Genomic DNA, 15,657 nt, shown 5'->3' with positions numbered 1-15,657 from the left:
CGTTAAATCAGCTTGATAAAAGCAGAGTTTTTACAGTCACGGCCAGAACATACAGAGCCTTCTAACACAGAGTCCTTAAGTTCTAAGCAGAAGCAGCAACATCTTATCCAATCAACAGCAACAACAGTGGCAGTGTTTTTCGTGAGGCTACTAGTACTCTCAAAGCAGCGCATTTTATTCTATTTTTGTCCAGTTAGGTTAAAACACGAATCTTCTACAGCCTCCCTGACCTGTCCTAAGCTAAGATTGATGTGCGAAGGCAAACGCAAGTTCTCACATAAATTCCACGTATATAATTCTATCCAAGAACGTTTAGCAAGGTTACATTGCTCTCATTACATCTAGAACTTAACCATCTTTGCAAAAGGCACTGCTACTGAACCTTAACCTAGATTTAAAGTCCTTTACTCACAAACTAATTCAGCCTCTTATTTACCAAAGCACTTAAAAAAAAAATCCTCTACTTATTTAAAACTAAACTTGCGTTTATCCCGGGGAGGTTTGCACTCCAGCGTGCTGCCATAAAGCTGAGCACATTCGCTCATTGGCAGCGCCACTTACTTGAAGGGGAGCTTCTCGTCGTTGGGCTTGATGCAGCGCACGTAGTGCGGGGTGGTGGCGTTCAGGGTCTCCATCAGCAGGTGCAGGGAGTTGCGGAACTGAAAGACAAAACCACTCGTCTGGAGGAGGGATGAGGGTGCTGTAACCCTGCAGCCCCAGACAGAAAGGCGCCACAAGCCACCCGTGGGCGTGACACGGCGGGAACCTCCCCACGGACCCGGCAAAGGCAGGGGGAAATTCCGGGAAGATGTTGGGGGCTTGAGGGCTTCCAGCTCAAAGAGGTTCATGAGCAATAAAGCTCGGGGCTCTGCCCAGCTGGGTCTTTGAAACATCTACGAGGATGGAGACAGCACAACCTCTCTGTTGAACTTTCTGACTCCCCACAGGGGGGGAAATGCTCCTTTTCTGAAGCTGTTTGAATTTATGGGCCCCACAGTATATTGGGACACCATCCAGAGAATCCCACAGTGGCCTCCTGTCACCGAGACACACAAAGCAGACACATGCAGACAAGAGATTTCTCAAGGCAGAGGTCCTTCCGAACTAGCTCCCAGCTAAGAGAGCGGAGAGAAGAGCCCCTTTATTTTTTACTTTTTATACATTTCTGGGTCTAGCAGAAGATTGGCTTTTTGGGGTTTCCACCCCTCAGCCTCAGTGGCCAGACCAACTGTCAGTTACAATTATTTTCAGGTTAGAAATATGCAAACAAAGGACAGAGAATGAAAAACAAAGGATTTGTTTATGTTACATCTGTGGGAAAGGTAGAAAACTGCTCTTAATATTGTACAATAACTAAAAAGATCTGACTCCATTTAAGAAAATCAAAAGGCTCAGAAAAACCAGGGTAACAGCCTCCTCCCTCCACAGATCATGTCTCAGCTGCTTTCAGTCAAGACTACTCAAGGCTGCTGTTACAGAGACACTGCAGAAGTCATCCAAAATGCAGCAGCTGAAGAGAGAGACCATGGGAAAGTCTCCTTCCACCCTCAACAGCCTTTTATTTACCTCCGCTTCAAACTGAAGCAACCAGATCTTAACTGGATTGCTCTGACGTTACTGACCCACTCAAATCTTACATTACCTGGTGTCCCACGGTTTTCCTGTGCTCCTTGTTGGCAGCTTTGAAGACTGCCCTGGCAGAGCGGACGCTGATCCGGGGCGCTCCCTTTTTCATGGCAGTGGCGGGCACAGCGTCCTTCTCTTCCTGGAATAAGTCTGCTACCATCTGATACTAAAACAAAAGGCAACACTTGAGCACCTGCTTGCTGGGAATGAATCCACCCAGATCCCTTTGCTCAGGTCATTTCTCACCCATCCTAAACCTGGAAGGGGGAAAAGCGCAAGAAAGTGAAAGCAGGAAGAGTTGCCTTCATAAACCACATCAACAGGACAACTGACCATTCTGTGCTGCGGCCCATGAAACCTTGAAACGTGCACATTAAACTGAACTAGCCAAAAATAAAAAAGAGCCTGGATTGCTGAGATCCTGCCAAGGCACAAAACCTCCTGAACATGAGCTGAAACTCTTGCTCCCAAGGCTTTGTTTCAGGATGTTTATCCAGCCCTGCCCCAGCATGGATGCTGCCTGCACAGCACATACCCCAGGAACAGGATCTCCTGGGAGGACAGGCAGCAGCCACCACAGCCCCACAGGCACCCCTGCTTTTCAAATAATTAAGGGACACAAACACTTCCTCCCGAATTACCCAACTTCCCATCCCACAACCCTGGAAGCACCAGTCTAGCCCGACAGATCCCTAAGTCTGGGATTTCTGGCAAGCCAGCAGCAACACCTCTGCTTCATAAACAACAGGTGAGCTGGCAAATGCAGTTAATGTTTTTTCTCTTATTATTATTATTATTATTATTTAGGGAGCAGGATATTCAGATTTACATTAGGCTGGGAAACCTGACCATTAAGTAAGCCACTATAAATCTGGTCTGGTTAGCAGGGCTGTTGAATTTCCACATCTCAAATCCATCTAGGCACCCACACTGTCTATTGCCACAGCTGCACTTACATTCAAAGGGGAAATCCTTAAATGCAAAAAAACCCTCTCTGTCAGCAGGTGGGATGTCACCTGTCAGAGAGCTGAGCTGGGCTCCAGCCCGGTGACACCACCAAAGCACCCACGATGCCTGCCAGCAGCACGGATGCGGGAGCACCTGAGGGAGAGAACCACATTCCCCACATCCACGGCACACCATGCCCAGCACATCCACCCCAAAGCCACTGGCACAAGGCAGTGCCAGCTGCATAGCACTCTTGCCCCCAACCTCAGGCTCCTCCAAGAGCCCAACCTGGATGTATTTCCATTAAGATTCCAGGAAGAGGGCTGTGCTTTACCACTTTCTAGACATGAATGGACAGCCCTGTGCAGTGAAGGGCTGCCTGGCTCTCTGCCACATCCCTGGGCTGAGACAGGAACACTTCCAGCCCTGTCCTGTGGGCTATTCTCACAGCTTGTTAGTACGGCAGCCTCAACACCACTGTGGGAAGGAAATTATTTGCATTACATGACCAATTTCTTGCAGGTTCCACAATCCGGCCAAGGACCTGCTTCATACTCTCAGCTTGCACTGCTATCTCTGCGATCACCCAACTCCTACCTAAATAAAGGCTCTCTCCTTCTTCACCTGACCCTCTATCCCTTAAAAAGACACCCTGACAGTTGTTGTGGATGACACATCACCATCTGGGATGCTCTGACTCCCGCAAACACAGCAGGCATGGATGGCGCATTCACTGATGAAGATATCCTACACAGGCTCTGCATTACTACCTCACACCCGAGAGCGTGGTAAAACCCCTGGGTCTAATTTTGGGTTTCAAAACATCTTCTCAACACAGCTGGGAGTGCCACTGACCCCTCCATCCACTTGGTATTAATAACAGCAGTGCTTGCTCCTGAATGAGCGCTGGAGAAGGATCCCAGAGCCGAGCTCCCAGCTTGCACGATGCAAACCTGGTGGAACTGGGATCATCTCTAGCAGGAATCATTCCACAGGTTCTGGGGCATAAACAAGAAGGACAGACCTCTCCTTCCCAGCTGGCAGAGTCAAAACCATTGGTGCATTATTTGTAATTACGAAGAACTGGAAAATAGTACCTTCACAGCGTGCCTGTATGCTTTCCATCAGCATTCAAATCGTCTCCATTAATTCAAAGACCATTGGCTCTCAACTGTTTTAGCTGACCAGCACTTACAGAACTAATTAAATGCTTTATAAAGTCTCTTTCACCATCTTGTTGATGGCGGTAATTGCATTCTAATTAGCAGAAGGCAGTTCTGCCTTGGTGGGAGTGCTTTGTCAGCAATGGCTGGCTGACAGGGAGGTGTCCAGGTCCTTGCTGTGTTAAATTCAGAGTTCTCCCTTGCCCTCTGCACTGCTTTAGTGGGAATGCAAAGAAGAGCGCAGGGAATGCTGTGTGCCAGCCTGATCCTGAGGACAGGACAAAGTCTTCACAGCACAGCCCTCTGCAGCACAGATCTGAGCTTTTTGAATTCACACATTTGGGTAGCAGACTCGGCACTGCCACTGCTGCTTTTTCTGGTTCAGTGAGACCCGGTCGCCTTTTGCACCAAAACAAAGTTGGTTTTGATTGTTTATAGCCCTGGAGGGCAAATGGCAGGCAGGAGGCAAAAATATCAGGGTACCAATGTGCTGGCAAACAGGGGTCGGGGGTGGCAAGAGCAGATCATCGGGTGTGGAAGGATACACGGGAGGAATGTGCCAGTGCTGCTGCTGCTCTTCCTCCCAGAACAGCACGGGATCAGCACAGGCTGATAAAAGCCACTGCTCCCACGTCATTAATGGAATGGCTTAAAGGCAAAAATTCATCAAGCTATCTCCCAAGTGTTATTCCAGAGTGTTCCAGCTGTGGCTGCCCCATCCCTGGAAGCATCCAAGGCCACAATGGACAGGGCTTGGGGCAACCTGGGATGGTGGAAGGGGCAGAGGTGGCACTGGATGGGATTTAAGATCCCCACCAACCCAGCTATTAAAAAAAAGTGTCCAGCCTGTGCCAATATTATATTGTGGTCCCTATATATGACAAGAGCCTTTCTTTTATATCCCTGCCTTTAGGGAACAATCTCCAGGGTCTCCACATCTCTACACCAGCGAGTTACAATCTCTCCTCTACACCAGCAGGAAGAAGTCAAACAGAAATCCTTATCAGACACTGCCAGTTCTGCACAACTGACTCCAATGGCAAGTTCAGCACTGGCTGAGTAATTAATCATATAGCATCAATTATTCCTGGAGGTTACCTGGCATTTCTAATGAGCTCTAGTCACACCCAGTTTTTTCCCTGGGAAGCTTCCTGAACATGTAGAGCTCTTGATTTAGGCATTATTAAAGCCCAGCTTCACAGTTATTGATTTCACAACTACTCCCATGGATGAGAAAATTGCTCATCTTGCCATCTTCACACGAATTCCTTGTTGTGAAACAGGCCAAGCCATCGACAACATATAAATAATCTCCCATTCTCATCTCTTACAACTCTGACAGGAACAAACTCCTGAAAATAATGTTTCCTCCACCTTTCCTTATCCCACTCTTTATTCAGGGTGGCATTTAGAAGGTCACAGGCAGCACCAAACCCAAGGATGTCACAAAGAGAAGTATGAATATGAGACATATTTGCTTGCAACATGCAGAGGGCCTTCAAAATCTTTAATGCAAAAAAAAAACCCCAAAACCCCAAACAAACAAACAAATTTATCAACCCAAACAAACAAAAACCCCACCAACTACTGGCCTATGCTGGTTTGGAGGAAAGCAGATGAACTCCTTCCTTAAACCACACACCAGGTTTGGAGGAAAATGGTGCCCCAGAGTCCCACAACCTGGATTTTGGCTGCTGGATGGTGAGCTGGACTTTGTAGGGCTGCATTTTCACACTACCTGTTTAATAAAAGCTGTCCCTGGGAGAGATGAGGTTCTTTAAAGTTTCAGCTCATTGATTGACAAAGAAAGACCGAAGGCTGCAGGGAAGAACTTTTGGTCTGGTTCTAAAACAACAAGAATTTGAAACTCCTTAGCTGTCTGTGCTATTGATACTTTTAACTCAACCTATCCAAATGCTCTTAGAGAGCACGAGTACGGTACTGGAAGCCAGTGTAAAATCTGCTCAATTTATATAGAAAACTATAAAATCTCCAACTTGGAGCCCACTGTCAAATGCTCAATTATTGCAGGCACGACCTACTCCAAAGCTTTCAGAGCCCCACAGCCCTTCTGCTTCCAACATCCCACCAAATCCACAGCCCATAGGAAATTTTAAACACCCAGAGCCAAAAATCCTTTATCAGGAGTCCTGGCATTCAAAGCCAGTCAATACATCCCTGATGTCACTTGGTAAAACGAGATGTTGACAAGTTGTTTGTACAACACCCGGGAGAGGGAAGGTACACAGCACAAAACCTTGTAACATCAAGAGGGATCATTAGTATCTGATAATTTGTTAAAGTTACACGTTGGCAGTGGCGTAAAACAGTTCCACAGCAGCTGGGGTGTCGCAGAGTTCATGTTACATTTCCAGCATTCTGTTTGATCTCTAGTTTTCGCACAGTAATTATTGTAGTAATTAGAAGTCACAGGGACAAGTGCGATGGCTTACAGCTAAGAGGAACAGCTATTTTCACACAGACGGGGGATAGGGCCAGCAAAGCCACCCACAATATACAAACTAGACTGCTGACAGTGGCTTTTAACCCCAAATCCCCATGCTTTTGACCAACCTGGTCTAGTGTAAGGCATCCCATGGCACGGGGCTGGAACCAGATGATCCCTCAATTCTCTTCCAACCCAAATCATCCTGTGATTCTACAGGTGATGAGTGACGGGTAGGGAGCTCCAAGCAAGAGTTAATTGGGATTCACAGAGCCCAAAAACTACCTGTGCCTAATTCTGACCCTTGGTGACCGAAAAAGAAGAGGATCAGCAGGTTTGGAAATTCTTTTTGCGACGCATCTTGACAGGACACCAACATCAGGGTGAAGGAACCCACAGACAACCACCCACATCCACACATGGGTGTGACTGTAACCCCCAGCACCCTCCTCTCCCCACTTTTTCCCTGCTCCACACCCCCTTTGGTTGCCGTCAGTGGCTGGAGGCAGCTGCACGTTCACACCCTCAGCCTGCTTGGCGTGGCACAGGGATGCACAGCTCAGCTCCAGCCTGGACCACTGCCCTGACTCACTGCTTTTACCTTGCTGGCTTTCAGGATGTTGATCTGCTCCTCATACACGGTGTCCCTGTTCTTCTCCAGAAACCCCTCGCTCTGGTACTCCACCTACCAGGACACAAAGGGAAGAAGCTCAGAGGGTCAAGTCCAGACACACAGGGACAGGGTGCTCACACCTCTCCCCCACGGTCGGGTGCTCACCCGAAAAACCTGAGAGGGGAAAGGAACAACTGGAATTCAAAGGTCACTTTTTATCAAAAGAAGTGAATCTGAGAGAAGGCAAAATCCTTACAGCAAACACAGATAGCTTCCCCGTCATTGAATTGCTGTGTGTGGAAGCCAGAGGTAAAAAATGCAAAGATCATCAGTACCTCTACACACTCTTTTGCTCACTCCTCAACTCCTTCTAAGTTGATCAATAAACCTTAAAATATGCCCTGCCTAACTCTCTTGCAGGCCTTTTGGGTTTTGAAAAAGCAGAGCGTTGCGATGCAAAGGAATTTAAAAAAAAAAAAAATTAGAGAGAACAAAAGAAAATTTCCCTTTTTTTCTCATTTAAAGAAAATGAAAGCGTGATAAGAATTATTGTTTATGAAGGATCCATATGCGAAACCAGCTGCCTAAGGAAAGGTGAGGACCAACCTTTTCCATGGTGCGTGCCCATGGCATCCAGGGCAAACCTGTTTAGGAAAAGCACCTGTACGGCATCACAGCACCTGGATGTTGTGCAGCTCCTCAGACACATCCCTGGGTTGATATTTTGAATTTTTTTCTAACAAATGTGTGTTTGGGGTAGCTTCAAGCTTTTGAGATTCCTGTTTGTTTTGAGTAACACACAAAGCTGCAGACCATGGACAACACCCCCAAGCACCAGGCACCAGGATTTGGTTTAGTTTAGTGCCACAGTCGGTATCTTCCCCCTCAGAAAGGCAGGATCTGCCTGGGATCACCTCTCACCTCCGTGCTGCACTGTGCCTTGCTGACACTCACAGCTCCTGCTCTTGGAACACAACTCCTTTTTCCAACAAATTTTCTGCCAAGCTGCCCTTACAGAAATCCATTTCAATGCAGCTTCGGGAAAAAGCATTTTTCCCTCCCAGAGAAGCCACGACAGCTCACAACCCTGAGAAGAGGCTTAAAGCCCAGAGGCTGATCCAGATCAGTACTCCAAAGCCACAACCACCACCCACCAGGCACAGCAGTCTCCAAGGACCACCTCATGAAGACTGTACCAGTCCCAAAGCCATCCATCAGACATTACCATGAAAAGTGTGCAGCTTTTCAATTAATTCAGACTACAGTGAGCCCCTCCTGGGAAATCTCCTTGGAAGACCTCTCTTAGCTCATGGTGACCACAGCGTGTCAAATCCATGAGCCTTTGTAACATTATGTTAATTTTTTACTTCCCATTGGTTAGCTCCCCAGTTCCTGGTTTTTACCCCCATTGATTGGTCCTTTTTAGATCCTCTCCCGGACTGGTCCCTTTCCAGTTCCTTTCCCTATTGGCCAAGTTGTCAAACCCCACCCCCTGGCTATCCTATATAATCCCTGCTTCCCAGGGCAATTCGGTTCTTCCCCCTTGGGCTTTTCTGCATGAATAAGACTCCTGAGGACTGAAGGACCCCGTCCTGCCTCTTTACCCCTGCATCACCCAGAGTGGAAATTGCGGCGCTGATGCCAAAGCAGCAGTCACGAGAGAGCTGATCACTCCGAGTGCCTGTGACCATGCCAAACAGGGTGTGCTTCTAAAGACGCTTCCGCCGAGGAAGGTCGCGGCACCTTCCCATCACCCCAGACGGGGACAGGGGGCTATCCACTGATTTATTTTCCTGCAGGAGGCTTTCCCGTCCCTGCCAAGCGCTCCCCGTGCAGGTACCTTGTCAGCGAAGTGCAGGACGATGAAGGAGGTGTTGGATATGCGAGGCTTCTGGAAGTGTTGGCTGGCGGCGTGGCGGTCGTACAGCTTCTGCGCCCAGTTCTGGTCTGTGCCCTGGGGCACCTGCATGGGGACAAAGGGGACAGTGCCAGGGCCGGGTGGTGCTCTGTGCACACGTTCTTTCGTGAGAAACACACCAAAGCTGCGTTTCCAGCAGGAAACACCCAAATCTTGGCTCTGTTCCAGCAGCCGGAATGGCTCTTGCAGGAAAAACAAAAAAAAACCCCAAAAAACCAAAACCAAAACACAAAAAAACAAAAAACAAAAAACCAAAAAAAAAAGGGAAGACAAACCAACAAAACAAACCAACCAAGCAAAAATGCAAACAAACAAAAAACACAACCACCCGTCAAAAAACACCCTGAAATAAAACAAACAAAACCCCCCCCAAACAAAAACAAAAGCGAACACAAACAACAGAAGCAAAAACAAAAACAACAAAAAAAACACCCAAAGACAACAAAAAAATCCACCAAAACCCCCACAAACCCACCAAACAAAACCAACAAAACCAAACAAAACCAAAACCAAAACCCAAACCTCCCCCACTTTGAAAAAACAACCCAGAAACAAACCCAGAACCAAACAAAAAACCCCAAAAGGAAACAAAACCCCAAATATACACACACACACACAGAAAACCCCTTAAACAACAACAAAAAAAATCCACTAATTAAAACAGAAATATTAAGGAAGTATTTTTACACTTATGACACATTAAGAACTCAGGGACCAACATTATTTTTTAATGCTGTTTTAGGTGACTGAATAGTTTCCAGAAACTGCCACATGAGACCACACACATGAAATTCTGGTTTATTTAACAGTGAAATTGTTCCCCCTGGGGTCTGAGAGCAACAACTGTTGGGGTCCATCCCCATCCCATGAATCACTGCTGAGCACAGCAGTGGCTGCACATACGCACACACACATGGGTTTTTTAACAACAAAAAAAGGATAATTGGATATTTAGGTTAGAAAAAGAAATGGTTCAGAAGAAAATCTCACATATTTAAACTTAGATGGGACAAAGCCTAGAAACCACAGAACAACTGTGCAGCAACAGAAAGAGCTCTTGATGATGTATCAGGACTTTACATAGGCCTTTATACAAAAAATGACAGGATATAGGGATGGAGAACAGAAAGATGGGGAACATCAGACAGGTGAGGAATATTTCTTTATGCTGTTCTGAAACAGCTTTTGGCTTCATGACAGCAAACCAAAACACACCAAAAGGGTTCTGGACACAGGAATAAGCACCTCCTGCCAATCCCTGTAATGAGGGTGAATTAAATGCAGCAGCCCCTCACGCAAGCCGTGCTCTCCCACATTTATTTATATTTTACAGATTTTAAGTGTAGCCAATTATGGATACACACAGAAATAACACAGACTGTCTATAAATATTGAAAGGCACTTAGCTATGCAATTATATACGTATTTTATTTATGCAAGGTAAGACTCGCATGTCTAAACTATGGGGCTATATTAAATGCAGATGTGTTTCTTTTCATGGTCTATATTTAATATTTGCATGCAAAAACATCCTTTCTGGAGGTATCGCTGGGTGCCTCCAGTGCAGGACTAAGCCACAGGTGCAGAGCAGGAACACTGCAGCCACTCTGAGCCGGATTTATCCTGCACCAGCTCTCTTCCAGGGCATCCACTTTGCTGAAAAACCTGCTTATCTCAGAGCTGAACTTCAAAGACCTCGCTCCTGCCTCCCAGAAAGATGGTTTGCCATACCCTGCTCACTGTCCTGCAACCTGGGTATTTTTAGCTGCCTGGGAAGCACCTGATAGGGACCAAGTTCCAGAGATAAAAACTAACAAGGCCATTATCTGTACTATTATAACAGCTTTTGGTATTACCTCCGCAGTTTGAGGCCCTTAGAGCAACTGAGAAGGTTATTTAGAGACTATCCATCTTCTTTTTTAGGAGATGGGGAAGAAGAAGAGCAACTGCCTTGCAAGTTTTGTTCGGAATCTTTAAACAGGATAAAGCTGACACCAGGAATTCCACAAGGTCACTGCCTGTGCTCTTCTGTCCCTGCCGTGCCTCCGCCTGCCAAGGGCAGGGTCCCCACCCCTCTGGATTCACCATCCCTGGTGCTGCCTGGAGCTCCTGCAACCACAACCACACCCACCCACTGCGGCCAGGGCCAGCCCCGCAGGATCCATTCTGCATCCCAGGACCAAGAACCCACCAAGAACCCACCAGCCAGGTGAGGAGATGCTTGGGACCACCTGCACTAAAGGCTGAGATTCCCACCAACACCTCCTCCAACAGAAGGACAATTAAATGGATAGAAGAAACAAAGGTCAACGGCTTAAGGTGGAGGAGGGTAGATTTAGGTTAGATATTAGGAAGAAATTCCTCCCTGAGAAGCACTGGCACAGGGTGCCCAGAGCAGCTGTGGCTTCTCCACCCCTGGCAGTGTCCAAGGCCAGGTTGGATGGGGCTTGGAGTAACCTGCGACAGTGGAAGGTGTCACGCCCCATGGCAGGGCATGGAACTGGATGAGCTACAAGGTTCCTTCCCATCCAAACCATTAACTGATCCTGTGATTCAAACTGAATTATCTAAAAGTCAACTGTCTAAAAACATAGTAGAACTACTGACATTTTATTTCTTTACTCCTTAGCACTCCAATATAAGTTAAAAGCCTAACAAGAGCCTAGGCTGCTTCTGCACTCCAGAAACATGTTCCACTGCAAGTGATGTGCCTGACTTTAAAGTCATCAGAGCTGACAGTGTGACGTCAGGGAGGCTGCTCTGCCCGTGGGTCGGGCGGCCCACACGAGAGGAAAGCCCAGGGGTCCAACCTCTGTGTAATCCTCTCGTGGAGCAGAAATTCCCCCGGACAGCAAGGCCATGTGCTAACTTCTGATGTCCAAAAAAACTAATGAGTCCAGACAAGGAAAACACATTTGCTCAGATCCCCAAGTTGGCAGTGAAGCACGGAGACAAGCAGGGTGGAAAAGCAGGCGGCCAGGAGTGGAGTACAGCGTTCCTGGCACTTGACAGAAGGACACAGCAAAGGTTAAAGAGCATCTTCTGAACAGCGTTAGAAAATGCATTTGGCACATTAGCAGCATAACGCGGTGGCGACGTGCCACGGAACACAGGATGGAGCCACAGAGGAGCTCAGGAACATGAGGGAGTTTGTAGGTTTGGTGAGACACACCCCCCTTTGGCAGCTCCAAGGTCAGGCTGCTCCACAAGCAGAAAGTTCCTTCACAAATTTGGATGACAATGACAATATTGACATGTGAACCATCCCAATCATCCTGCTCTTGGTTGAACCCTTTTGGTTGCACTTGATGGAAATGGACATTTGTTTTTCCATTGATTTTTTCACTCTCACTCCCATGCAAAGGCAAAAGTAAGGAAACAGTGAGGTAGCAGGACACCTTATGGAGAAACATGGACATCCACAGTAGCCTCTGACTGTACTCCCAAGCAGAACAACGGTACCACAGAATATCCTGAGCTGGTGTCATGGGTTAGTACAGTTTGGTTTTTTAGTTATAGAAGAATGTAGAATAATTCTCCAGGTCAGGACATGGGAATTGCTTTAGAAAGGACAGGGACCTATCAGAGAGTTAGTTGGAATATTGGCATCTGTTCTGACCACTGAAAATTGTTAGCTGCGACTTTGGGAAGTACCATATAAAACCCTGTGAATTTCCTGTAGGTGGGTCCTTTTCCTTCTTTCCTTTGGCCAGAGAGAGACAGGTAACATTGGGCTGGGCCTGCTGGTCCCCCCTTTTGGGGGGAGCTGGCCTGAGGCCTGGCCGGATTCCATCAGCTCCTGGGTGAAGGGGGGGAAACAAGAGGTTGCTGCTTTGCAACAGCTGCTTTCTTCAGACTTCCCTGGAGCAGGGAGAGATCTCTGCTGGGCCCCTGATAAGAGCTATGGGCACCATTTGGGCCGAGGCCACCCCAATTTACACCGAGGGGGTGGGCTGAGAAGGCATTTATGATCCTGCCTGTTGTTTTTTGTGATTCCGGACTGCCCGGGTGCGCTGATCTCTGATGTTTCTGTGAGTTCTTCCTCCCTCACCGGAGCGGCCTTGAACATCTAACAACACGAGCTACAGAGAGAGAAACAAAGACTCTGAGCAGATTTAACTCTTCCTTAGCAACATGAAGCTTCCAGAGCTTGGCCCTTCTCTGAGAGCGTAAAAAAGGACAAAGTGAACGTAAAGAAAAAAACAGCATGAAGTCAGTAGAGCAAGAGTGAAAAGACTATTGGGACAGAGGGTTGAAGAGTTGGTTGTTCCATTCTTATTTGAGCCATGGAAATGAACTATATTTAGATCATTCCTTTAAATCGTGGGAAAAATATGCATTTGGGGAGATGATTGTTTTAATTTGTGTGTGGATTTGAGCAAAGGTGTTTGTAATGGACTTAGTAATATTAATCCTATAAGATGCTTGAACAGAGATAAAGATGAGAAGCCCCCTGCACCAGTGAAGAAGTGAGAAGATATCTCTGTACTTTGAGGTGAAGAATCCTTTGCTTTAGAGTTATTCATCTTTAAAAGGTGACACCCCAGTATGCAAAAGTCTAAGACCCATGACCCATAAGCAGCTTGGGAAACTGCTCCTGGGAGGGTCACAAAGGCAGGTTTCTCCAAGCAGTTGTTTTTGTGACAGTTTAAAACCCACAAGAGAACTGTTCTAGGTTGTCAGTGGGATCCATGACTCCAAGAGATACTCTTCCCCTAAAGAATTGGTGAAACACTATTGTCAGATAATGAAACTGACTGAAAATTACAAGTTTTGTCTCTTTATGTTGTTTTGTAAGAAAGTGAACAGTTTGTAAGGGGAGGGAAGAGTGTTTTTGAAGTTTCATTCTGTTTTAGTTTTTTTTCAACTTTCTTTTTTCTATGCTTTTAGTGTATACTAATAAACCTATTTGTTAATTTTAAGGTTGAGCCTGCTTTGTTTTTCTCCTAGTCTCTCTCCCACAAAAAAGTAAGTACTAAGACCAGAATTTAGTGAACCTGAAACCACTATAGCTGGAAGGGACTCACAAGGACCAACAACATCCAACTCCTGGCACTGCACAGGACTGTCCCAAAAATATCATCCTGTGCCAGAGAGCGCCGTCCAAGGCACTTGGGAAGTGCCTGGAAGACAAGCAGCACACCCACACAGCATGTAATTTCCGCCTGAAAAACAGGACAGCTCATCCAGCTTTGACAGAGGCTCAACTGCATTTCTGAGGGTTTTCTGTTTCCTCTAAGAATAACTTAAATCTCTTGAAAAAACCAACCAACCCCAACTGTCTGCTCCTCTTCAGAGGGTGCAGGTCATTGCACAGGTTTCCTCAGAATTCAAAACAGGCACTTTCTTCCAAAGAGTGCTGTCCCCTCCACCAAAGTAACTCCCTTCACAAGTGCAACCATACCCTAAATCTCTTCCAGATATCCGAGCAATCTTCCCACAACTGGATTTAGAGACGACAGCCCTCATCCTTCATTCCTTCTGACCGGCTCTACTCCTTTCCCAGATTATTTCCCCCTTGGCCCCCCAGTGACTGCACCCACCCTTCAGAGCTCACCAGAGGGGTTCTCCTGGAGGCCCTTCTGCCCTTTCCCACCTCTTTAGGAACCCTCTCATCAGTTTGTGCTACAGCACGTCAGCATCCCACCACCGTGGTCACACCATGGTGTGACTTTTCTGAACGGGGGAAGTGAACTCTCACTGTTCCTCTGGCATCAGAGCACAACCAAGAGGTCCTAAATGCTACAGATGCAGGCCGGTGAAACTCCAGTGTTTTCCCAGAAAATAGGGAAAAGGCCCTTCAAGGACTCCAGGGTCCCCTCAGCAGAGGACACAAGTAACAGTCCAGAGAGATTATAAGGATTCCTGGGCACACCAAGGATGTAACAGGAAGTAGGACCAAAAGAGCTCCAGAAGCCACCTCCAACCTTAATAATTCTACAACAGCTTCCAAATCATAATACTTCAAAGCTGTTTAAAAAAACCTTCATCTCTCCCCTGGAGAGCGGTTTTTCACAAAGACATGGAGGAACAGAACAAGGGGGGATGGCTTCCCAGTGCCAGAGGGCAGGCACAGATGGGATATTGGGAAGGGGTTCCTGGCTGGGAGGGTGTTGAGGCCCTGGCACAGGGTGCCCAGAGCAGCTGTGGCTGCCCCTGGAACCCTGGCAGTGTCCAAGGCCAGGCTGGACAGGGCTTGGAGCAGCCTGGAACAGTGGAAGGGGTGGAGGAGGGGGTAGAGCAGGATGATCTTTAAGATCCAGACCAAACCCTTCTGCGATTCTGTGATTACATGATTCTAAATCCTAAAGTCTTGTTACAAGAAGAAGGGCTTTTCTCATTAGCTTTCATGAGACAGGTTTAGTCCTTAACACTCCAATCCCGGTTCAAGAGCCCTCTCTTTCACTGCCAATCCTTACATCAATTTTTCCCTAAACAGCAACAAGACTCTCCTGTGACCTACACTGCTTCAGCACGTACCCAGCCACCTCCTCCCCAGCCGCACATTAAGGATTAAAAAAACCCCCATACTGTGAAGCAAGAACATTAGTGACAAACCCTCTGCATTTGCACTAATGCTTCATTATGTACTAAATATTCCCCTGACGCCGTTTCACATCCCGGAGTGTTTTTATCCACTGCCGTAGGCTCTAACGATGCGGCATGTAATTACCTTATTGTGGTCACACCCCAGGAGGTGAAACACTACCGTGGGGGTGAAGGTTTTCATCCATAAACCGCTGCTTTCAGTGGACAGGTTTTGCTGAAATTTTCATAAATCTGGAGAACACTTGCAGGTTGTTATAAAAGAGGCGATTACAGGGCCAGTAATAAGAGCCTGTGACTAATGACAGGTAAACACCCAGATAGCTGGCATTTGATGAGAAGGGGGAAGGAATAGATCTTGTGGGTTTGGGGTGGAGGTTTTTTGTTCGGTTGGTTG

General features: G+C 47.1%; 1 protein-coding gene across 3 annotated transcripts in view; it reads right to left on the bottom strand.

Annotated features, from left to right (window-relative positions):
• Positions 1-15,657, bottom strand: part of MYO5B (myosin VB) — a 153,149-nt gene that overhangs the window by 64,553 nt on the left and 72,939 nt on the right. For all 3 annotated transcript variants that reach the window (XM_040090695.2, XM_040090694.2, XM_040090696.2), the window contains exons 13-16: positions 8,637-8,759; positions 6,785-6,868; positions 1,643-1,792; positions 562-659 (exon numbers count right to left, since the gene is read on the bottom strand). In XM_040090695.2, coding sequence (XP_039946629.1) covers positions 562-659; positions 1,643-1,792; positions 6,785-6,868; positions 8,637-8,759 — 455 coding nt within the window. The remainder of the gene's footprint in view (positions 1-561; positions 660-1,642; positions 1,793-6,784; positions 6,869-8,636; positions 8,760-15,657) is intronic.

This window comes from Hirundo rustica, chromosome Z (genome assembly GCF_015227805.2).
Source record: "Hirundo rustica isolate bHirRus1 chromosome Z, bHirRus1.pri.v3, whole genome shotgun sequence".
Taxonomy (NCBI): Eukaryota; Metazoa; Chordata; class Aves; order Passeriformes; family Hirundinidae; genus Hirundo; species Hirundo rustica.
The sequence above is the reverse complement of the archived record's forward strand: the minus strand, read 5'-3'. Positions and strand labels throughout refer to the sequence as shown.